This window comes from Xiphophorus couchianus, chromosome 13, assembly GCF_001444195.1.
Source record: "Xiphophorus couchianus chromosome 13, X_couchianus-1.0, whole genome shotgun sequence".
Taxonomy (NCBI): Eukaryota; Metazoa; Chordata; class Actinopteri; order Cyprinodontiformes; family Poeciliidae; genus Xiphophorus; species Xiphophorus couchianus.
The window spans coordinates 937169-962525 of record NC_040240.1 but is presented as its reverse complement, the minus strand read 5'-3'; the positions used below and the strand labels follow the sequence as shown (position 1 = coordinate 962525).

Here is a 25357-nt window from a genome sequence, read left to right as displayed (position 1 = left end):
TTGTCACGTGACTTGAGATATGTGCTCTGATTGGTTGAATGCTCCTGGAGGGTGTGGCTTGATTGGAGTTTGTGATAGAAGAAGACGACTCGACAGAAGAGAGGAGAAAAGCTTTAAAGAAAATGTCCTCGGTACCAGACGGGAAGAAGCTGGTCCGCAGCCCCAGCGGCCTCCGAATGGTCCCGGAGAACGGCGCCTTCAACAGCCCGTTCTCCCTGGACGAGCCGCAGTGGGTCCCGGATAAAGAGGTGAGACGTTTGACGGCCAAATGCTATCTGAAGTGGTTACACACCAGCGCGAAGCTATCGAGTACGTAAACATTTCGCTTCCGGTTAGTATTTTCAGACTAAATGTAAAAAAATGTGAAGTTTGTCAAAACAAAATAAATTGTGACAACTGACGCTTTAGAGTTGAAAATATATATCCTTTATTGTACTTTAGAGGGGAAATTCAAATGTACCAGCAAAGTGTTAAGCTAAATGGAAACATACAGATTCACTACAAAGTAAACATATTGAAAAAACGGATAAAAAAAACTACAATAAGGGGAAATTTCTTAAATGCAATATAAATATTTAATGGCAGAACCTTTTACAAGAAGAAGTTTTAAAAAACAAACATTGCAGCCCACAACACGAAAGTACTAAAAAAATTTAATTGGTGAAAGTTGACGGTGCCCCATGGAGCAGCCAGTGCTACTCCTCCCCTAGCATGGTGCTAATGGGACTAGCATAAGAAGACTTATGCTTTGTCCTTTGCTTACAGGAAAAACAAATTTAGCAGCTGGAACTATTTCTAATTTGTGAAAATGCAGATTGTTGTCTCTATCTCTGTTTATGTATATTAAGGTGCACCCGGGAAAAGTTACCTTCCCATTTCAGGGGCAACACAGAGATGCATAATACAACATCACAGTCACACCTAAGAGACCAATGAACCTTAACAGGAAACTTGAGTACCCCGAAAGAACTCATGCAGGAGGAAAACCTGGGACCTTCTTGTTAGTTACTGCTGTGTCACCACTATAATATGTGATGAGCAGGCATTTATTTTTTTTAATTGTGGCACTTTTGATCAATGATTGATTAAAAATAGTGACGTGTTTTGTAGTGTAGCAATGCTACAAAAAAAAACATCAGTATATTTTTAGGTGTTAAATTGACACATTTTTTTCACTTAATTTTTCTTATGACTCATGACACCTTTTGATCTCCATAACTGTTAAGCGCAAGGTTAGCTTTTCATAATTAGGTAAGCTCTAAAATGCCGTGTTTTTAATTTTTGTTCCTGAAGTACTTTTTTATTAGAAAGTAAGCAGACAGGAAGTGGTCACGGAGAGGTGGGGAAAGACGGGCGGCCAAGGAATCGAGGACGGGGCTCGAACTCGGGACGCCCGACGCCTGGAAGCTAGCTTTTATTTATTTACTTTTTAAAATTTTTTCCCCCTCCAGGGGGTCTTTTGTGGGCTCTAGTGTCCCTTATATGAAAGTAGGTTAACATCAGAGGAGGGAAGACATGCGGCAAATATCGCCGGGTCCGGGAATCGAACCCGCGACGGCCACGTCGAGGACTCAAGGCCTCCAAATGTGGGTCGCGCTAACCCCCACGCCCAAAGCTAGCTTTTATTTTTGTGGGGACACGTTGCCGTATCCGGTTTTCTGCTCCGAGCTCCCGCGAGCTTGACGTGTTTGTGGACATCGCAGTTGGCTCCTGGACTGGGCGTTGCAGGCTGCCATGGCCAGTCTGGTAACAGAAGAAGTTTGCGAGCCAAGCCTCTCCCGTCCAACTAAAGCCAGAGCAGAGCTGGTTAGCATCAGTGTAGCAGCCGGTTACAGTGACATCGTGCCTGTGTGTGTGTTAGCCAACAGTCACGCCCGCACATAGATGATAGTATTTAGCTAAATTGTTGCGAAAGGAACACTACTAAAAAGAAAAAAGTCTGTCTCCTTTTAGTGAGCGTCAGAATCACAGAGCCCAACACTGTCTGTTGAAGAGCAGATTGCACACAAATAAAGTTAATCCTTTATTCTTGACTTTAGTCTCTGTTTGTTTTTCTCTGAACTTTTAATTCCTAAAAACTTTTGGGCCGCAATGCCTCAAGAGTGAGACGGAAAGAAAACAATGTGGGAAAAGTGACCGTCCAGCAGAGAGAGTACGTGTTGTGTGGCTGAAGCAGAGCAGGAGCCAGGCTGCTGTTTAACTGGAATCTGCTCAGCTCAGCATGTTGTGTAACATCCTGTTTTTCTTCTCTTTCCCTGTCACCCAGTGTCCGAGATGCATGCAATGCGACACCAAGTTTGACTTCATCAGACGAAAGGTTTGTTTGGTCTTTGTTTCTGCACTACCATGGTGCTAAATCACAGCTGTTGTCTGACTGAAGACAGGAAACCAGACTCTGTCTGATCAGGCCGCTTACACCAGTGGTGTCCAAACCCTTAGTCACGTGGGCCGAAATGGTCAGGTCAAAAAAAAAAGAAACTAAAACTACAAAAGAATTAATTCTTTTTCTTTTTCACTGATCAACAATTAACTAAGCGCACAATAATTCTAATTATACATGTAAAAATGTCTTTTTTTGTTTTTATTTTTTGTGGGAAAGGAGAGTTTAAATCCTTGTGGATCCAATACAGAGTTTTTCACGTTGTTAAAAGAAAGATATCCAGTTTGCACATTCTACTGGACTCGGATGAAACAAGTTAAATGAGACATTCTACTTCTTCTCAGCAATAAGAACAGGATTTGAGTCTCTGTCTCTTTAGAAACGGCGACTAAAGCAAGGTTTAACAAATTAAAATAAAGCAGATTGTCTGAAGTCCGTTTCCCACTGAGATCACATTTATCAACTGAATTCTCTGAGGAGTTTCTCAACAGAAGTCAGATGATAAATGTGATCCTATTTATGAAATTACAGAGGAAGCAAAAAGCATGGCTAAGACAAAAGCTTGGTGGTTTAAATTTTGTCTTTTTTTTAACTTTTCTTTGGAAATGTTAAAAATAACCAGAATAAATAAATACAATCATCAATATTTTCCATCAACATTTTAATTTGTCATTAATAATTTTCCTCTAATTTAAGAATAAAATTCTCAATCTGCATAAACCACCTGTTGTGGTGGGCCGTGCAGAATCATGGGGCCATAAGTGGCCCCTGAGCCACACTTTGGACACCCCTGGCTTAGACTTTTATCTTTGTTATTTTTTTTTTAATCATTTGCATTATCCTCTTCTTTTCATTGTTTAATTTTTTTTTTAAGAAACCTTCTTAAAATAGGAACCTGTTTCCAAGGAAGCAACGAAAACGTTGCTAGTAATGATTTCCATTCACTACCAAAACTCTGGCTTGAAGTGTTTCCCAGTTTATCATCTTCTAAACTCAAACTGTATTAGCTTTCAACCCTGCTGAGCTAACACTTTACAACAAGCTGAGCATTTGAGCATTTCTAGTTGAAAACAGCTCAGGCTCTTTCAGAATGCGTGGAGAAAGCTGGTCTGTTTACAACGATGTGCTGTGTTCCTGTCCCTCTCACAGCGCTTCACATTTCAATCTTCTGCCCTTTTAGACCCACTAAACATCAGCCTCGCTCTGATTTAACGTCTGTGTCCTGCAGCACCACTGTCGGCGCTGCGGCCGCTGTTTCTGCGATAAATGCTGCAGCAAGAAGGTGGCGCTGCCCCGGATGTGCTTCGTTGACCCGGTGAGGCAGTGTGCAGAGTGCAGCCTGGTCTCACAGAAGGAGCTGGAGTTCTACGACAAGCAGCTCAAAGTGCTGCTGGGAGGTAAACTGGCTCTCCGCTCGCCTTGGTTTGGCTCACTGACTCTCATGCCATCACCAGTACTTATGTATACAGTGCAGTCAGCATTTTAAATGCACTTACTGTTGCCAGGAATGTAATATTAATATTAATCTTTTAATGATGCAGTGGGGGGAAAAATCCAAGTGAAATTAGAACTGTCATGATAATGCACTTTGCTGGAAAATGAGTTTTCCCAGAAGTTATTGCGATAAATGATAATATTGTTGTTTTGAGACCATTTTCAAGTCATTTAACGCTAATAACATAATAATGAAAGGACACATTCTCAAAGATCAATAAACTTTAAGTTCTAGTGAATATTTAACACTAGAACTGGAAGACATCTTAAATATCCAAGATAAATAAAACACAAACAACAAATAAAATGAATTAGGAAATCTCTGTAAACAAAATCATCCTTCAAACATGGATTGATTGATTGATACCAAAAACACTTTGAACTGTCTTTTATGTGTGTATATATATATATATATATATATATATATATATATATATATATGTATAAAGGTTTTGTTGGCACTAGTGGCCTTTATTTGAAAGTAGTTTGACAGTAAAGAGGGTAATGAGAGAGGGGGAAGACATGCAGCAAATGTCTCCAGGCCGGGAGTCGATCCTGCGACCACTAAGGCCTCAATACGTGGGTTGTGCTTTACCCCTGCGCCACCACAGCACCAGTATATAGGTTCTTTAAACTTAAAATTCAATCATTAAGTCTTTTTCTTTTTATCCCAAAGAAAGTATCGCCAAGCTAATCTTTAAAAAAAGAAAGTGTGAAAGATGTTGCCCTTTTCAGTCTTTTTGGGGTTTTTTTCCAGGAGGGACGTTTGTCGTCACTTTGGGAACGTCAGATAAATCTGAAACCATGACATGCCGCCTCTCCAACAATCACAGGTCAGTGTGAAACGCTCCGACCTGCCAAAGCCTTCTCTAATGTTAGTCAAACTTTAATGCCCTTTAAATGAGAAGGGAGACTGAGTCTACTTTTATTTTTTTTTTACCTTCTCATCAGATACCTGTTCCTGGACGGTGAAAGTCACTTTGAGGTGGAGCTGTCCCGCATCTCCAGCATGCAGATACTGACAGACGGGACGAGTCCAGGAGGTAAAACGCTACAAACATCACACTTTCGACTCAGTGGGGTTTTCCTGATTTCTGCCGCTGTGAGAATAAATAGTTTTTGCTTCCTTTTCGTTTTTCTAGCTCTTCTTAAATGAGTTGTTTTGAATGTCATTAGAAGATGACTGCAGAATGTCTTTGTTCTCTAACACTGCTGCGCTGACGGCTCTGCTCTTCCTCTGGACCCAGAGGAAGACGTTCACACTTACACCAGCCTACTGGACGGCCTGTGTGTCTCTGAAGGTTGGCTGCTGCTCGCCCCTCAGCGTCTACATCCACCCTCTGCCCCGGCCTGATGTCACCCCATCCCATTACCCCATCCTGGAGTTTGCATGAAAGCAACACCTGAATTACTTTACTTTACCTCCTTTGGAGTCTGAGGGGAAAAACTGTTCTCCCATTTTCCTTTTCAGTCAATTTTGGTTACTTTCCATATCTCATCTCATCCAGTTGCTCTATTTAATGTTGAGTTTTCTCTGGTGTTTGAGTCCAGACAGACAACAGATACTTTTCCAAAAAGTATTGAGTTGGTGATGTGTGTGTGTGTGTGTGTGTGTGTGTGTGTAGGAGGGACGTCGCGGGCCAGTGGGATGCTCCTCCATTACAAACCAATGGGCTCCCAGGATGCCCAGCAGCTGCAGATGGAGGCTGCAGAAGACAAGAAGGTAGCGTCGCTGTGGCTCGCTGCAATGCACAAGGTACAGGAAACCTCACACTGAATATGGAATTATTATTTATCTGCTACCTCTGCATCAGTACGGTCACTGAAATACACCAACAGCTCCACCAGCTGGTCAAACATGGAAAAACAACTTTAGTTTGTTCAGCCAATTCAGTTAGGAGTAGAACAGCCAATGGAAAATAAATACTAAAGAAACTGAAACTGACTAAAACAACAGGTTGACTACCTTGGATAAACCTGTAAAAATAAACTGTAACAAACTTCTTTTAAATGGTTTAGAGAGTTTAATTAGGAATTCTAAATATAATGTAAAATAAATAATAGTGTTTCAGATTAACAAATATAAGAATTAGACAGAGAGTCACAATGAGGACATAACATGTAGTGTTTAAATAAAGGTGCTTATTCAGAATGGAGGAAAAAATCCAAACCTATATGCCTGTGTGAAAAAGTAATTGTCCCCCTAAAACTAATAACTGGTGGGGCAATTATTGTCATCATCAACAATGAAATAAATGGCAAGTTATCTAAATGGAAATCTCCTGCAATGCTGTGCAGGAATTCTGAGTCACATTTTGAGTATGAACCAAACCTGTAAGGTCATGCCCAACTATCCAAATGAGATTCAGGTCAGCACTTTAACTAGGCCACTACAAAGTCTTCGTTTAGTTTTTCTGAAGCCGTTCAAATGTGGAACCTATTTAGTTTGTTTTTTGTTGATGACAGTTTCTTTACACAGGTCCATGTCTGTTTGGATTTTTTTTATTTTTCAAACACAAGCTGCATTTTGTGTTTTTATATGTATCTGATATATCCACATTGTTTATGTATTTTTGTTGTTGTACATGCTGCAGTAATACATTAGCCAACGATGTGCACAGAGCGCTTCAAAAGCACAAAGGGTTAAACTTGTAACAGTGCTGAGAGTATTTTATCAAGAAACAATGATGCAGTTGCAAGTGTCTCCATAAAGTCTCCATTATTAAAGGGAAGGTGTTGTCTTGACGACAGGCGGCCAAGCTGCTGCACGTAGCTCGAGACCAGTGACGTCCAGGGGGGAACGGAGGCAGCACACACCCAAGTGTTTTCCAGCTGAGTCGGATTCAGATCGGGTTTGCTCTCATCACCGCAGATTCACTTTATCCATCTGATCTCTTATCGGTTATTTATGCGAGCTCGCCATTGTCATGTTTTTTTTTGTTGCAAGAAATCTTTCTAAAAGGAGAAAAAGAGCACTTCACTCACCTCTATAAGCAGTACTCTGTCTATTCTGCGTTTTCTCTCCGTTCAACGCTCCAGTCTGGTTTCACTCACTAACTGGGCCGTGCAGATGAAACGTTTTTACAGAACGTCGAGGCTTGCTAATGTTGGAGGATTTAATATTAATTCAGAAATGTTACTCTGTATTCTTATGAAGGTTGTACAACACACTTTTTACACTCGGTTCATTGCGCAGGGATTTTAAACGCTGCTGTTTGTGCAGGGATGACAGAACCAAGTCGTATCTTCCAGTTCCAAACTCTTTCTAAGCACATTAAAGGAAACATGCAGCTTAACTTGTGGCACAAGGTTGAGAAGCAGATATATTCATCTTTCCTTGGTATTAAGAAGCTGTAGTTGTTGTCTGAATTCCTTTGAAAACCAAGTAAGAACTGGGTCTTCTGTTCTACTTTACATTAGCTCTTTTAAACTATTTTAAAACTTTTTTTGAAAACAACAATCACTTCTTCTAGAGCTTTTTTCCATGCTGCCACTTTCCTACATTGTGCATGGATCTGAATTTTCTTGGCGGCCGTTTCCAGTCTCAGCGTTTTGTAAAGCTCTAACCTGCCCAAACAATTATTTTCCTAAAGAACAACGGCAGAATATAGAAAAACATAGAAACAGCATTCCAATTTTCTTTGTATCCTTCCTGTTGAGAGAACCTGTTAGGCTTCTTCCATCTCTGTGCTTCCTGTGGCCTCAGTTTGGAACACCTCACTGATGGTGAAAATGATTACAGTAACAGTCAGTCTTCACTCAGTAACGACTTCCACACCGAAATCCATCGTTACTGTGACCCATCTCTCTGTCTGTAGAATGTCTGACCCTAAAGTTGACCTTAAAGTCCCCAACACTGGGTACCAGCTGTCTGTTTGGTGGGTCTCTAATTTAAATGTGCATGAACATGTTAACTTGCTAACGTTCAACTCTGAAGGATTTCCTGAACTGATTTTGCTAATTACAGTAGAAAACCGCTTCTGAGGCAGAAGTGAGAAATATTAAGTGCTAGGGAGGACAGAGGACTGTCAAAATGTTGCTACACTTTCTCAGTCAGCTGCAAAATATGTGCATAATTTTAATAGAAAATAAGGAAATGAGAAGAAGAAGGTCATCGGCTTTAGAGGCAACAGCCAAGAAAGAAGGCACAGAAACGGACTGAAAGATTCTGTAAGTGTTTGAAGTGTTCAGGATTTTCTGGATGAGGCCAAACCCAGAAAACACACCCATCTGTCCAGTTTCTGATAGGCTGATATCACTTGGTCCTTTTTTTGGTTTATTGTTTTTGTTTTAGTTCCCCCCCCCCCCCCCCCCCCCCCCCCCCCCCCCGATTTTTGACTAACTTGCACTCTAACTCGTCTGCTTCTGTGTCTAATGAGCTTCAGACTATTCACTGACCAAAGTGAGGAATAAACACAGAGGAACTTTAATTGTAGTTTCATGTATAAAAGTTTTCTATGAGCTATTGTGTTAACTATTCCTGCTTTGAGTAACAGCCTGTCTGTTCTTCCATCTTTTTTAAACTAAACTGTATTGAAGTATTATAGTCACTTTATAGATTTTATTTTGATTTGTCACCTCTGTGTGATGTGGAGCATTTTAGCAGAGGCAACACACTACAGTAACTCTGAAAAACTGTTACCTGGCAACAGACCTAGCATGTGCTAATGTAAAAATAAAACCAGGTAATTTGAAAAGGCTGCTGATATTTTTAGAGTTCCATTTCAAATAGGTTTATGGGTATTTGTGTGTATTCTTGGGAAAAAAAACCCCACCATGAATTCATCACATTGATGTATTTGGGAAAAAAAGACAATTTATAAATTGAGATAAATATCTACTATTGAAAATTTATTTGAAAACATAATTTCATTTGTATTTCTAGGATTCAAAGACGAACATAAAATTTAGCAAAAAGATTTATTTTTTTTCCTCTGGGGCCAAATATTATGAATAATAAAATGACAAAAAGTTCAGATCTATAAAACATTTTGCTGGTGTTTGTAGTAGAAATTCAATGCAAAGACAGGAATAAACTGAGAAACTGTTTTAAAAAAACCTCCATCTTATTGTTTAATTTTTAGTCAAAGTTATTGAGAGCCATAGCTGAAGGTCTAAAGGGCCTCTTGTGGCTCCGGAGCCACAGGTTGCAGACGGGTGTAGAGTTTTCCACCATGCTTCTACGGTTCTATAATCTCGGCTGTAGTGAGGTGGACGTGTAACATCGTGTTAGCATGAATGATTTGAAAGCACGTGGTGATTTATGAAGAGGATTCATGGAAATACGGTTTTAAAGGAGCTTCTGATTTAAAAGTAAATTTCTTGAGAACTATTCAAAAGCTTCTTTAGTGTTGAGGTGGGGAGAACAGATCGCCTCTCCGGTTCTGTGGAGGTAAAAATCTGACTCTGGTCAGTAACTGACTTCTCTGTGGATCTCTAATCATTTAACAAGGAGATTCTTTAGTAAACCTGCTCAGTAACAATTCAGATGCCAATGTTTGTTACTGTAGTGTCGCTGACTCCCCCAGAATGCTCCTGTGTATCGGCGTGTATCTTATTTCTCCACATGAACAACAACAGAATGATTCTTGTAGCACAAAATTGATCAGCGAAATGTCTGTTGGCATGCCGCCTTCACCTCACGAATTAAAACACATTTCTTCAGCTTAATTCTACTTCAACGCACAGATGTTTTGTTTTTTTGATCACATGATTTAGAAGGTTTAGAAGATGGAGAAAGGCAAGCCCTAACCCCAAAAAAGAGATATGAATAAGAAGCAAAACTGTACTTTAAATAAAGGAGTGGCAGACTGTGCAGCCCCTTCATTATAATTCTTTCTATTTTTTAACCAAATGTAAACTGCCGTTGTGTACGTGTGCAATCTGTTCTGCTCTGAGTACACTACAATGTTTCTCCTTCTTGTTTGTTATGTTGCTGACGGCGCCACATGTTGTCGGACCTTTCTGTTCAAAATAAAATCAAATGTTTATACATAATGTCTTCTCTCTGTTTTCGTCTTCATTTTGTTTATTGTGGCCCAAATAGCATTTTTGGTCTTTCAAAAACATTAATGCAGGTGGATGTTTTACTATCACACCTTCCGGCTTTATGCATTTACAAAATAAAATGGCTGACGATGCTTTATGCATCAGAGACCCTTAAACCTGAGAGTAATAAATGTCTTGTCTACTGCATGAAATCAGTTATCAGTGCAATAAATGCAACGTACAGCTACAAATATAACCAGTGACTCATACGTCACTGATTATATGCCTGAGTTTAGTAAAATAAAACAATTTGAACTGGGTAGATGTCAACAAAAATACTGTACAATAATCTGGCTATACGTTTACCATGGCAACTGCAGCATTATGTACTGGGGGTTACTTTTTTCAGAAGGAGCTTGGGTTTTGTTTTTATTTTTTTTTATTTCAGTCAGATTTGACCCATGATTTTCTGGTGTCTGCTAAACATGAGGGATTTTATTTTTTAAGTAAGGCAACATATACCCACACATTTACAACAAAATAACTTTGTGAGAGGAAGAAAGTAGGTTTTGGAATAAACTTTCGAGAGTCCGGAAGTCAATTTGTCAGAAAGTCTTTCGAGCCATCCAATGAGGATAACAGAAGTCCAAACATTCAGAGAGTTTGGGACACAAATTTGTGAAAGGTTTAAAATAGATCAAAAAATAAAAAGAGGATGGATACATTTTCTTCAGGGGGATGTTGACATTTGTGAAAAATGATTTTGAAAAAAATCCCAAAACCGAGCACTGTTTTGGGATTAGGTTGGAAAACACGCACAAAAAAAACTGAAAGATTTTATTTCTACTTTTAGTATCATTTTGTTGTGGAATTTAAATGCAAATATTTCATGTGGAAAAGTGGACAGAGTGCTAAACATTTATTCTTATATCTATATTTAAAACATCTGTTGTGTCTTCATGATTTTTAGCTAAAGTTATTAAAAGCCGTTGTACATCGTCCAAAGAGCTACTTGTAGTTCTCGAACCTCCGGTTAATTGTTTTTATCTATATCGGAGGTTTTTACACAAAAACAATTTACACATTGAGACTTTTCAAAAAAAAAAAAAAAAAGAGAGACTCCGTGTTTTTAGTGAACTTGACACACCAACACATTTTCTTTACAGACGTGGCATCGTTTCAGGGGAAAGCTGTTTAGCATTTATTGCAATGAAATGACTACAATTTTATTTGATTTTGTTATAAATGTGACTAAATTTTGGGACGTAAAAATAGCAAAGAAATAACTGTTTTTAAAATATAGTAATTAACTTAAACGTGGAGGCGGAAGTTGGAAAGTTCCAAAACAATATAGGTGGAACTACGATTATCGTAAAGTGTTTGTATTTATTTACAGTCTTAAAAACTGTTGTTTTTATATTCCACTACATAGTACTGAGTAAATGAGTAATACAATAGATTCCCCAGCAGTGTTTGAGCTCAGTTTTCGTCCCCTCCTCTCCGCTAACACCCCTCTGAAGTTGGTCTCGTCCGGGTCTCCCCAACGCAGCAAGCGCACGTGCTCGGTGTTGTGCTGGGAGTTGCGCCGGTGTTTCAGCAGATATCAGGCTCGCGTAAAATGTCATCACGTGGCTAGCTTCGCTTACGCTCCCAGCTCCTTTGACAGAAGTGTGGAAGTGAATACGACGCCTTTGCGTTACAGAGTTTACGTGGGGACCACTTATTTTCACCAAGGGTGGCGTCGTCACGGCGTGACCTGACGCTGCTCCCGTCGAAGTTCACCGGACTGAAGGTATGGAGCCGCTGTGGCCACACGGCGTTGACATGGTGTCCGCAGACACACGTCTCGTAGAGTTCAACACTTTGCTGGTGTCTTTCAGACATCTGTTAGCTTGTCCCACCCAGCTCTCACCAGCTTCATGTGGCTCCCAAATAGTCCGTAATGGCCACTGAAAAAAGAAAAACAACCAGCACATCTAAAGCACATTTTTATTCTCTAATTTCTCCTAAAAGTCTGTTTCTTGGCTTGTAAAGGTGGGGGTTGCGGGTTGGGGGCTCGCGAGACGTGTGCCACGTCGCTGACCGAAGGATGGGAGCAGAGTACTGGGGGATGTTCTGCACAATCACTGCAGAATGAACTGCAGAGGCGTTCATTTCTGTGTACAGTCCAGCAGCAGATTAGAATGTGCTGGGAAACCATACTGTAACCGGAATAAGGCACTGGAAATACCGCAGCATCGATTCAGACACTCTAGTATGGGCGCATCGATTGCTCGGAGGCCCCGGGCTCTAAAGACGCTGATGGGCACCATGATGCAGCACAGCTACCAGCTGCACAAAGTATATAGGTGTTTCAAGACAGAATTTTAGTATTCAAAGTTTCTTTACACAATAGCATAGTTTCTTGTTGTACTAAAATACTAAAAGACCAACCTGTGAAAGAAAATTGACTTTTTAAATAGTTTGTTTCTATCATTTGGGGATACAAATATTGTTGATTTGCAACAAACTTTAAGACATTTTCAAAAAGAAGTTAAGTGGGGGGTGGGGGGAATTTGAAACTTACAAACTGTAAACTTTCTATTTATATTATGTAAATTAATCAGGATTTATGGGAATTGACTGGAACTTGGAGTACATATATAATTATATAGCTTCCATTAGAAAATTACCCCAGAATTTGTGTGCTTAAACACTATAGCTGTCTTTATGGAGGCCCAGAAGGGTCAACAAAATACAAAAGCCACAGAGTTAGAAGTCACCTCCCGCTCCAGAAAAACAAATAACAAGCTGGAAATAAATGTTGACTGTTACTATTGGCACAGTTTTACGTACCAATACCATGTGTATATACCGTATTTTCCGCACTATAAGGCGCACCGCATTATAAGGCGCACCTTCAATGAATGGCCTATTTTAAAACTTTTTTCATATATAAGGCGCACCGCATTATAAGACGCATAGAATCAACCCATTCTCACTCCCAAGTCGTCATATATTGACGCATAGGATGGTCTGTCCTCATCACATATCAATATGTGAAGTGAGGGGTTTTACCCTAAGGGTTTTGAAGGTTGCGAGAACCCGTGCTGTGGCAGGGGGTTAGCACGCCCCATGTTTGGAGGCCTTAGTCCTCGATGTGTCCCGACGACCTTTACCGCATGTCTTCCCCCCTCTCCTCACCCTCCTTCCTGTCTGCCTACTGTGGAAAAAATAGGAGCCACTAGCGCCGCAAAAACTCTTCGGAGAAAAAAAAACAAAACGAAAAAAAAACAAAATACGTAACCTTCAAAAATCGTCAACATGTGAAGCTGAAGGACCCTGCCCAAGTCGTTGCATAATATGCAACGCATGGTCCGAAATCGTCCCAACTAGAGTCGGGAGTGAGAATGTGTTGATAGAATAGACGCTACAGTAGAGGCTGGGGTTACGTTATGCATCCATTAGATGGAGCTGCGCTAAAGGGAATGTCAGCAAAACAGTCCGATAAGTCAGTCAAACTTTATTAATAAATTACAAACCTTTATTAATAAATTACAAACCAGACAACTCCGTTAACTCCCAAAATGAAAAAACAGCTGTTTTATTTTTTTCCCCGAGTCAGTGACGTAGCTGTAAACTGTAAACAGCAGTTCAGCTGTAAACACACACAATAAACATGCAAAGCTCACCTTACTAATTCATTACTCATCCACAAATCCCTCGAATTCTTCTTCTTCAGTGTCCGAATTAAACAGTTGGGCTAATGCGGCATCCAACATGCCCGGCTCCGCTTCGTCAAAGTCCTCATTAATCGAGTCAGTGTCGCTGCTGTTGTCTAGCGGTTCAGTGCCAATTCCTGCCTTCCTGAAAGCTCGGACCACAGTTGAGAATGATATATCAGCCCAGGCATTTACGATCCACTGGCAGATAGTGGCGTATGTCGTCCGGCGCTGTCTCCCCGTCTTGGTGAACGTGTGTTCGCCTTCTGTCATCCACTGTTCCCACGCAGTTCGCAGTCTAGCTTTGAATGCCCTGTTGACACCGATATCTAGTGGCTGGAGTTCTTTTGTCAATCCACCCGGAATGACGGCGAGTACTGAATTAGTGCGCTTCACTTGTTTTTTGACACCATCGGTGATATGGGAGCGCATGGAGTCGTAGATCAATAGGGACGGAGCTGTGTGAAAAAAGCCACCCGGTCTCTTCACGTAAATTTCTCTCAACCACTCACTCATCTTTTCTTCATCCATCCATCCCTTCGAGTTAGCTTTGATGACGACGCCAGCTGGAAAGTTTTCTTTTGGCAAGGTCTTCCTCTTGAAAATAACCATGGGTGGAAGTTTCTGGCCATTAGCCTGGCAAGCAAGAACTACAGTGAAGGATGACTTCTCATTCCCTGTGGTGCGAACATTTACCGTACGTGCTCCCGTTTTATCCACAGTGCGGTTCACAGGAATATCAAAGGTGAGTGGAACCTCGTCCATGTTAATGATGTGCTCTGGCCGGATCTTTTTTTCAGTAATATTGTTGTTGCAATATGCGCGGAAAGTGGCCAACTTTTCTTGGTAGTCTTCTGGCAGTTGCTGTGAAACAGTAGTTCGTGTGCGGATGGAGAGATTACGTCGTTTCATAAACCTAAAGCACCAAGAAGGACCGCCTCTAAATTCGTGAATGTTAAGTTTGCTTGCTAGCGTTGTTGCCTTGATTCGAATAGTGATTGTACTGACACTTCTACTTGCTGCTCTCTGTTCAACAACCCACTGTTCGAGTTTGTCCTCCAACTGTAGCCATCTCGCTTTGTTCCCTCGGAAACTCTTTTTAGTCTTTTTTACTTGGCGCAGGTCATCTTCTTGCTTCCTCCACTTCCGCACCATTGATTCATTAATATTAAATTCTCTCGCTGCTGCTCTATTCCCATGTTCTTTTGCGTGACTGATTGCCTTGAGTTTGAACTCTGCCTCGTAAGCGTGTCTTTTCTTAGGAGCCATTTTGGGGTCTTTACACAAATACAAATGGAAATGGCAAGCTTCGCTCAGTCATATATCCCAGAATGCACCGCGCGCTTCTTCTTCTACGGGGAAAATGAAGTCGGCGGCTGCTTACCGTAGTTCCGGCTGAATATTGGTCCATATATATGGCGCACCGGATTTTAAGGCGCACTGTCGGCTTTTGAGAAAATTGAAGGTTTTTACATGCGCCTTATAGTGCGGAAAATACGGTACACATGGTATACCGATGTTTGTCTTTTGTTATATATATATATATATATATATATATATATATAACAAAAGACAAACATCGGCTTATACCAATGTTGGTGATATATTGTGCATTCCTAATAAGGTTCATCCTAAAAGTAATTAAAAATGTACTGGACCCAGTACATTTGGGCCCAGTGCATTTCTCTAAATGCTCTGAGGGCACGTAGAGGGTCTCCCTCTGGTAGTGATAAATGTTGCACTATTATTTTTTATTTTTGTTCTTATTTTGTCAAGGAATTCATATTTGACATTTTGTCATATTTTCATCCAGGTTTGGAGGTCTGCAGAACAAAACCATGAGCTCCAGGGTGTGTAAGCACTGCGGCAGCTCGGACATCGATGTTGACCAGGCGCGTGGCGATGCCGTCTGCATGGGCTGCGGCTCCGTCCTGGAGGACAACATCATCGTCTCCGAGGTGGAGTTTGTAGAGACTGGCGGCGGAGGCTCCCTGGCTGTTGGACAGTTCGTGTCTTCAGAAGGTGAGACTGATGGGACACCTCTCAGAGCGTACGGACGTGTTAGTTTCTGGTTTGTTAGGGTGTGAGATTTTTTTTCTTTTTCCACTTTTATTTTATACTGCTTAGCATTGTTAAGATCCACAATTTCATTTTGGAACAAGAAGGACTTGTTCACACAAGTTGCAAAAAACAGTGAGATGATTATGGCACTGAAAGCTGGAACTATTGAACAATAAAATGTCTATGTAACCTCAAAGTAGGGCGCATTCACACTAGCCCCCTTTAGTTTGCTTTAATGAAATTCTGGTTCGTTTGTCTAGAAAGTCTGGTTTGTTTGGTGAGATGTGAATGCTAATCAAACTCTGATCCACCCACGGTCACGGTTTGGTTGGCGTGAACTCTGGTGCGGTTCGAATGCATATGTGAACGCCAAGAAAGCGCTCCAGAAGCAGGTAGTGGACTACAGTGCAGGGCATTCTGGGTAAATGCAACCAAAACAAACGTGCTAGCCTAGCTTGCGGGAGAAATGGCTCATTGCCAAAGATGATAATGGAATGCTACAGTCGCTAAAATTTCACACCACTCCAATCTGTTTTACATTTTGTGACAAAGAAAGTTGTATTTCCTTTGTCACAAAAGAAGAAGGAAGCTGAGAGCAACTGTTGTTTCCTTCAGTGGTTCCTGGTGCAGCGAGGAAGGGAACAGGTTTCTCAATTAGCTTGGATTGTTTGACTCAGTGCAGTGTGAAAGTGAACTGCTGAAAATGTAGCAAATGTTGCAATTTTGGTCCCTTATAGAACCGAGTCTACCGGACCATCAGGTGTGAAAACACACTTAGATTCATTCCAAAATTCAAAATTAACAGAGTAACTTTTGAGGGGGGAAAGGCTAAATTGCTAATCATTCATACAAAACAATGGCTCAGAACACACAACTAACTAAAAATATGTCCATTCAGTGAACCTGTTCCAACTGTCTGACTTAAGATAAAAGTTTTGACAGAGCAGGACTGTGAATTTTCCTCACCTGGGTTTGGACGGGTTGCTGTACAGTTGGAGCTGAGGCGTTTTGTATTTTGCTCATTGACAGACGTTGGCCCTGAAGTGAAGTTGGAATCCACGTGCCGAATGATTAGTTTTTCATCTTTGGATAGAGTTGGGCATATCTTAAGTCATGAGACATTTAAGTTTACTGTTTATTCAGTTTTGGTTTATTTGTCTTCAGTCTATATTTTATTACCAATCTCAGTTGTCCTCTGTCCTTCCAGCAGAAGAAGGACAGAGGAAAGATGCCAGGTCTCAACAGTCTTGGGACCTGGTGTCCATTTTAGGCTGTCTACTCCTGCCTGTGGTCATCCTAACACTGCCCGCTCCTCTGGGACCTGTTGGGCCCCCCTGGTGCCCCAGTCCTCATGCAGAGATCATTTTATCACACCTTTTCTCATACAGCTCGCTGTGTGTGGTCCTGGTTCAGTCTTGTTCCTTGCAGTGCCAGTTATTAAGTTTTTATTATTATTATTAAGATATAGTAAAGCTTTCTATAGTAGTAATTATTTTTCTTTTTTTGCATTAGAGGATCAACACACATCTTCTTATTTAAATGTGTTTCTGATTTTCTTTGCTGTATAGAAGAGCTGGTAGGAGAAATGAGTCTCTGTGTTATGTCATATTTATACCCCACAGACACACACAGTTGTGGATTACTAATTAAAATGTCCCCAAAACTCAAAAAGTATGCTAAATTAAATATTACGTTCATTTGCTTTATTTTTTAGGAAGTGTTAATGGAGCCCACTGATGATCCCACCCCAGTAAATAAATGTATTTAAATTAAATTAAAAGTTGTATTATTCTAAATTTTCCAGAGTGAGCTTATGCTACTGCAATAAAAGATACATTTTGAATAATTGTAAGGCTAAAGACATTCACATGTACCAGTCAGTATTTCAATTCTGTCTAATCAGACTCTCAGTTTTCAATTTTATTTATGTAGATGGGCCGTTTGACCACTAGAGTACGCTGTAGAATCACACTGTTGTGTTTCTTTAGATTATCTTGTTGGTTTCTGATGGTGATGTTGATCTTCACCTTTTCTTTTTATTTTAGCCAATTTACAATTTGTGTTTATTTTGGAATCTGTACAAGGTCTAAAATGGTCTTTTAATGGTTTGAATGTTAATCGAAATAAATTTTACATTTCAGCACTTTGTGTTTTGAGTTACTTACAACTTTTTATTATTTTTTTTAGGTGGTCTTAAAAATCCAACTTTTGGGGATGGACACTTCTCAGGGATGGGGTCAGAGTCCAGAGCTCAGACGTTGCAGAGAGGTGAGTGACCAGCAGAGGGAGCCACACTGCTTTAGCTAAAAGTCCCTTAGTGAAACTATGGGACGTTTGAAAGTTTTTTGTTTTTGATCTTTTTTTTTTTTTTATCTTTTTTTCCACCCAAATTAGATGAAATAAAGAAACATAAAGAGTAATGTTGATTCTGCTCAACATTTCATGGCGTTTTTAACATGCTACAACATAAATGTTAAAAAGATGAGTACTGTAAAGTCTCCCTGTTGGACAGAAGAGGTTTGGACTGGGGACACATTACTCGACTTTTGGTCTTTACAGATTCTGAAAGGACTCGGTTTCTCCTTCTTTTTTTGTTCCACAACTAAAAGACCAAAGATCACTCAAACATTATTTATGCTGAGGGAAGTAAGACTACAGGATTCATCAAACAAACCTGAGCCAAACCGAACTCAACAAACTCTTGTGGAAACTCTTGCAAAAGTGACAGAAAGTACAAACCTACCGTTAGGTGGCAGTAATGATAGATATTATCAAAAATTGCAGATTACAACTGCCAATGACTATTAATTTTATTTTATTTATTTTTTGGTTATTTTCAATCATTATGGGATTATAATTAGCTAGTTTATGGAATATATGATAGCTCATAATGTTTCTATGGGTTCTGTTTATTTGGGTTAGTCATAGATATGTGTTTAAATCTTGAAGTCTGTGTTTAGTCCCTCGGATGCAGGACAGCAATGAAAGGATGAGACTTTGTGCTTTTTTGTCAATTATGTATAACTTTAGTTTAAATATCGTGGTTTGGCTAATTGAAGCATGTTTAAGGTTCTGCTTCATACATACTGTTATAGGAATAAAAGTGCATTCCTTCACTTATATTACTTTACATATCATGACAAATTAATAAAATCAATAAAAATGACCTGGTATTTAACAGGTTGTAAAATGAGTTAACTCTAACCTTCAGTGTATAAACTCACACATCAGATTCCACACTGATAGCAATAACTGTCAGTGTCTTCCATCAGAGTGCAGGAGTTTCAGCCCACTCTTTATGTAGACATTTGCAGATGTTTCTTTCTGCCCAGCTCTGTTCATTTCAATCAGGTTGAGGTCCAGACATTGACTGGACCGTTGGAACATCTTGATTCATTTCTGTCAGCCACTCTGTCGCAGGTTTTGCTGCTGCGATTGGGATCATTGTTGTCCTGCTGACGGCCCAGTGAGGACAAAGCTTCAGCTGTCAAACAGGACCCCTCAGATTTTGCAGTAGAATTTGTTATGAACAGATTTACATCATGATCTGATCTTAGTGGAAGGTTGATTGTTTGGTCTTGCTTCACCACCATGCTGGTTCAGTGTAGTATTTGCATGAACATGCTGCGTTTCGTTCTCTCCATAGATGTCACTGCATAATAGGGCCAGTCATGTCTGCCCTGGTTCTCCTCTCACAAAAAGTCATTCAAACACAAGTCATACAAATGCAGCTCCCTTTACACCTTACCTGTGCTGCCATTCTTTTTAGTGAGAAACGAGCTTTAGAGTCTGCAATGGAGCTGCAGTAGAAATATCTGAAATGACTCGGATATATTGTCTAGCTTGTGTATATCTGCAGTTCTCCTCCTTCCTAACTCCTCAGAGTTCTTTGGTATTCTTCATTGTTGACTCTCACTTCCTGAGTCCCTGAGTTCAGTAAAACTAAACTCTTTTACAGGGCAAAGAGAAGCTCTGGGCTGCTCCCACCATATGCTCAGTCTGACTCATTAACCGAGTCACAGAGCCTTCAGTCTGCTGCGGGCTCTGAGTAACAGCAAAACATTCAAGGATTCTGGGGATTATTTTAAACAGTGTGTGTGTTCCCGTTAGTGGATAGGGACTGTATAGACTAGGGAAAAGTTTGCAATGCGATAATCAACTTTCAACTACACATGTGGTCTGGATTCCTTTAGAAGAACAGAAGAAAAAGAAGTATTCCTTTAGTGTGAAATTAGGACTTTAAATACCAACTCCATCTGGGCACCTAAAGAGTGAAAAAAACATTAAAAACAAAGATTTCAATGTTTAACTGAATAAAGGTTTAACTCTATCCGTCCGTCCGTCTGTCTGTATCTTCTTTCTAGCTCAGCTCTCTTTTCAACAGAATAGAGCTGCAGATGCAGCACCAATCTGCCTATCGATCTCCTGCTCCATTTTTCCTACGTTGTGAACAAAACCCTGAGATCATTAAACTCCTCCACTTGATGCAGAACCTCGTCCCCATACCAAAACAAGGTAGTCCTTATCAGCCAGTACATTTAGTACATTGGTGTCCTCTTTGGTTTACTGCTCCCTGCTGGGACTTTGGTAGCATTTAGAAGAGTTTGAAATAGTCAGACTGTCTGTCTGTCCATTCTGTTTTTGAGGACTACATGATGTGTTCTATGACAGAATAAATAGAGATATTACTGCAGTCTTTCTCTGTCTTTCTTTCTTCTTTTTTTTACTGTAACTTCAATTTTTTTGTGTGTAGTGGTAACCACTGTGAAATAAAAGCAGTGAAGTCATAGAGCCCATTCCGACAAATAACTCTGAAAAGTCTAGTTACCAAAGGACAAGGCTTATTGACCTGGGAATTATTTTGCTATGTTAATGAAATGTTTTTTTTTAATGTTTTATCATGTAGCGTACTATGAACTTTCTCTATGTTCTATAAAAATAAACTTGACTATTAACCGCCCATCCAAAAATGTCATCATAATTTGATTGGACTTCCTACATCTTGGATCACTGCTCCTTTTTTCAAAAAGCTTCTGAAATGTTTAATTTATTCCATTCAGAGTTGCATTCATTTTGGGAATGGGACAGTTGAACTTTCACATGAAAAAGTTAGGACACTTCCTGTCTGCAATAAATTAACGTTACTGACATATAGGCAATAGGGGGCGCTGTAAGCTGTACTAGCACCATACATCTGCTGCCCATGCAATGTCAAGTGAAAAGCATCCTTGAGCTCCTAACATATCAAACTACCCATCCCAGGTTTAAACTGTGCATGTGCTGTTTATTTTACTTGCTTTGATTGGCTTCCCTAAAAGCTATGTGTTTTTTTTGGAGGGGGGAGGGTTGTAGCTCATCTGTATGTGTTTGTTTCCAGGCTGACTTAGTCAGATAGACGAGTAAATGTCAGACCATCACAGTGTCCTACTCCCTCTTCATGTAAATGTCATGAATAGGGACTTTGATAAAACCTTTAGCTCCTTAGTTGGGTGGAATAGTTTGAACTTGTGACCAGGAGCTCCAATGAAAGCTGCAGGCTGATTTCACTTCCTGCTTACTTTCTCTGATATGAGGAACCATCATTGCCATTAGCTTTGGATCTACAGCAGCTGGTTCAGTGTGGAGCCCTTATACATTACATTGTACCGTTAACATAGACTTGTTAGTTTTGCTTGGTGATTCTTGGCTTTAATAAAAATCAACAAATAGCAGGACTGCAGGTCAGGCTTTTTGAAGATTGATGATCAGTCAACTGCTTACATTTCTGTTCTTCTTCTGGCTTGATTTTTAGACACCTCACATACTGAAAATTATTAACTTTGCATCTTTTCTCAATAGTAGCATCCACGCTGAAGAGTATTGTCAACATTACCTATTAGTCTAAGGTGCCTTCACTGATTGGACAAAGTTTTCCCAACCTGCTTGTGTAATCAAGAAACCACATGCTCTATAGTAAAAATCAGATAAGTCCAGTATGCATAAATGATTGGAATCTTCTAATCTCATCATGTTTGTTTGATGTTCATCTCTTTCAGGAAATGTGTGGTTTACACAAATGGGTTGAAATGTGTGTAGGCAGACATTTGGAATTAGCAATTCAGACTAACTAAAGCTTTTAGACTTGAATGGTTATCGGTAGTGACCAAAAAAAAAAAAATCCTGATCTGTGTAAATCTAATGTCTAATTCAGATTCACACATAAATCTAGACTTGTTTACAACATATTAAATCAGTCTCTCTCTGGCAGGAAAAATGTGATTTTTTTTTGTACTCTATTTCCCCAAGAAGCTGTTGTAGTTCATTTGTTATAGCAAAAAGTTCTAATCCACTTAACGATACTAATTTTTATTACAGACGCAAGTTATCGACTAACTAATAGGCGGCCATTTTCTTCAAAACCTGCGTATTTACTTGTATCGTGGAGTTGACGTTTTTTTTCATGTGCTGTATTTGAACAAAATCAGTTTTTTTATGTCGTCAGCTGTGTTATATACTGACTGAATTAAAAGAAAGTTGTGGTTTCTGGCATTATTAAACTTATGCATCTTTATAATCTCCCCGAAACCCCTAAATCAACCATCCTCATTGGCATTTGATCATGTTAAAAATGTTGCTGCATCATGCTTTCCGCTTTTCTAGCATTACATCCTCGCCTTTATATTACACCAGTAGCTTTTGAATAAGAAGTTGACGCTGCTCTGCCATCCAGCTCGGCTGAATGAGCGCTGATAAGGTCAAACTTGAGGATTTTGTCGAGTGTTTATATTTCTAAATAGAAACGCAAAAAGAGCATTTTGCATCCCACACCGGACTGTCTGGACCGTTTCTCTTGTTAAAGGACGCGCCATCTGCCGTCTTTCTCTTATAACTGGCTCCTCTTGGACGACGAGCGGCGCCCTCTTCTGGATGGCGGCCGAACTACAACACTGAAAGAAGGTAGCGGACGTTATCAGTTAATCGATTGTAACTAATTCTAAGCCATTAATCAACAATCAAATGTAAGTCGATGAAATTTTACACCCCTATTTTTTAGAATTTTTTTTTTTACAGTTTTGATTACATTTATAGAAAAAGTGCAACAACATAAAACAAACATCTCCGTTGGGACTCCAAACAGATACGATGTTCCGGTAGAAATGTATTTAATTTTATTATTATTTTATTGCAACCCAGGACAGATTAATCGAAGTGAATAAGACGAGTAGCTATGAAGGATTGTTTAGACGTGGTTTTGAGTAGACTATGATAACGTGTGTTTGTCTGATGCAGCGTACACACTTTGTGACTCCACATCCACTCAGCATGATGAGCTCAGTCCCTCACATTCCCAGACAACCCACTCAGTAAGGTCACACATCTGGCTTTGTGTGTTAACTTTCGACGACCTGTTTAGCACATATGAGGTCATGAACTACAGACACACACACCACAGCTTCCTGGCAGCACTTAGTGCAATCATGTTTGACCTGGCTCTCCATCTGTTGTACCTGAGTCTGTGTGTCTGCAGATGGGGAACACGTGTTTGAGTGAGTAAGTCTGCTGCTCGTTAGAGCCTGAGTATTTACTCCTAATAGAACTCAGATAATCTTTGCAATTGCGCAATAACAATACCACTGTAATGATGGATGGAACATGACAGAATACTGTATAATTGACTGAGCAGAAGAAGCTCTTATGGAGCGTTAGACTGTTCTCTTGGGTTATGAATCATTTCTGCTTATGGTGGTTTATTATTTTACCAGCTGGAACCACCATGCTGTCGATATTCAACACGACATAAAATACATAAATCAGCACCATCAGCTTAAACTTTAAGCAGCACTATTTAATTCAAGCAATTAGATCTGTATTGACTTTATAAAATAAATCATTCAGCTTAAACTTATCACATTGGGTCGTATGTTATGTCATTGTGAAATGATGTGACAAGTAAAAGGAAAATGATATATTAATTTCAACACTTGTTTTTATTTTTGTTACAAACAAAATCTGAATATTTTGCTATGTCTTTATAATCACCTTATACTTTGATATCCTGAAATAAAATACAGTGAAGTTACTTTCCTCTAAAAGTTACTTAATCCTCCTATTATGTTAGTTTCTGAGGTACAGCAATAATGTTCATGCAGTAGTGTCAGAAACCAAAAAAATCCTCCTAAACATTTTTGTATCTGATTATTAACTCCAATACTAATCATTTTAATCAATATTTGTCCAATGATGTTTTTTATTTCTCAGAAATTAAGGATCAGTGACGACAACCTTCTCATTTACTCATTTGGACATGAAAAAGTGGAATTTACATTTTTTATGTCCACTGTTAAAAACATAGACACAAAAAAACAATAATTTCCTTGAAATTGATCTTTGGTAAAAAATTTTATATTACACTTTTTTTTTTTTTTCAATGGGTGATCTTTATAATTGAACTTGAGACACACATACTATTCAGGGTCAAATTGACCCGCTGATTAAAATCAAGATAAATGAGTCATGCAGAGAGTATTGATGTTTCCCTCCACTTCTGCTGAGTGTCACTCAGTGTGGGTGGAGTTTATCCACTGGAACAGAAAAGATTCCCGTCAAAAGTTGTATGAACACCTGCTTTCTCGCAGTTTCCTAGTGAAGTGAAGAGAATAGTGAGAAAGTGGGCTTGTGTGTGTCTGGGTGTGCATGTACAGTATGTGGGTTGTGTGTGTGTGGTGAAATATGATTCATAGCTACAAGGAAACATATAGAATTGGATATTCTAAATATTTTTTTATTTTAACCTGACTGCCGGGTCAAATTGACCCAAACAATATCTATGTAAAACGTAGACGCAGGGGGTGGTGCAAATGTGTAAAATGAATAAATTTTCAATTTCTATGTAGAGTGCACCTATTAAGACATAAAAACGTTTCATGGAAAAAAAATACTTCCAACTATTTAAAAAAAAAAAGTTTAACTTTAAAACAGGTCAGTTTGACCCAGAACATAACAGGAGGGTTAATACATAAAAACTATTGAACTGGATGGTTTTCCAGCTACATCAAAAACTTGGACTATCAAAAAAAAAAGAAGTTTAAATATTGTTTGTAGTTTCAAAAAGTGTCCTCTTTGTCCAACTAGCTAAATTTTATGTCGGCATGAAAAACGCGGATTCATAACGCGTGGAATATGCTAGCCAACAATAATTAAACTCCAAACAGTCCTTTACAATATTAATATTTCACCCACTGATTGCTATGGTTATATAATTGAGGTATTTTGTGCTTCCAAATCCTATAGCGCAGTGGTTCTCAAACTTTTTTCAGTGATGTACCCCCTTAAAAATATATTTTTAGTCAAGTACCCCCTGACACGGGCAAAACATTTTTGGAATTAAAAAGAGGTACAGTGCTGTAAAATCACTGTCTGATTTATTAAAGCCAAACAACTTATATCAGTGAACCTGACAAATACATCCATATTGCAAACATTGCATGGTTAAACAAAAAAGAAAAACAGAAGACGGTGACCACCAGGAAGGTATAAAACCAGTCAAACCGTTTTATTTTAAAGGATATTGAAACTAAATACTGAATATAAAATTCAGTGCATGAACTTATCGAACTTTTCACAAACTAATTTTTCCCAAGACTTATTATGAGGAGCCTACTGATTTTTTAAAGATATTTTGAAAAGCTTCACGTACCCCCTGCAGTACCTCCACGTACCCACGGGGGTACACGTACCCCCATTTGAGAACCAC

At 39.4% G+C, this 25357-nt stretch overlaps 2 protein-coding genes across 5 annotated transcripts in view; both read left to right on the top strand.

The window, feature by feature from the left end:
• Positions 1–40: 40 nt before the first annotated feature.
• On the top strand, positions 41–9871 carry zfyve21 (zinc finger, FYVE domain containing 21). 4 transcript variants are annotated; one of them, XM_028035807.1, is made up of 8 exons: positions 41–248; positions 2267–2317; positions 3609–3777; positions 4632–4707; positions 4826–4917; positions 5122–5175; positions 5500–5630; positions 6626–9871. In XM_028035807.1, the coding sequence occupies exons 1-8, from the start codon at positions 123–125 to the stop codon at positions 6659–6661; spliced, it is 735 nt and encodes a 244-aa protein (XP_027891608.1). In that variant the 5' UTR covers positions 41–122; the 3' UTR covers positions 6662–9871. The 4 variants fall into 4 exon arrangements, with proteins under 4 accessions (XP_027891608.1, XP_027891609.1, XP_027891611.1 ...); XM_028035810.1 differs by having other exon boundaries at positions 225–331; XM_028035809.1 differs by lacking the exon at positions 41–248 and adding an exon at positions 1653–1806.
• A 1514-nt stretch (positions 9872–11385) lies between these two features.
• The window catches only part of brf1a (BRF1 general transcription factor IIIB subunit a), a 79713-nt gene continuing 65741 nt past the window's right edge, over positions 11386–25357 (top strand). Inside the window, exons 1-3 of the mRNA XM_028035403.1 lie at positions 11386–11654; positions 15377–15585; positions 17812–17892. Of these exons, the coding sequence (XP_027891204.1) occupies positions 15402–15585; positions 17812–17892 (265 nt within the window). The 5' untranslated portion in view covers positions 11386–11654; positions 15377–15401. The remainder of the gene's footprint in view (positions 11655–15376; positions 15586–17811; positions 17893–25357) is intronic.

What these genes read in the sequence shown, in the direction of transcription:
- zfyve21 (XM_028035807.1), top strand. Translation starts at nt 123, where the DNA reads ATGTCCTCGGTACCAGACGGGAAGAAGCTGGTCCGCAGCCCCAGCGGC. An exon ending in GCTCAAAGTGCTGCTGGGAG is followed by an intron (nt 3,778 to 4,631) that starts GTAAACTGGCTC and finishes GTTTTTTTCCAG; the next exon opens with GAGGGACGTTTGTCGTCACT. An exon ending in GGCTCGCTGCAATGCACAAG is followed by an intron (nt 5,631 to 6,625) that starts GTACAGGAAACC and finishes TCTTGACGACAG; the next exon opens with GCGGCCAAGCTGCTGCACGT.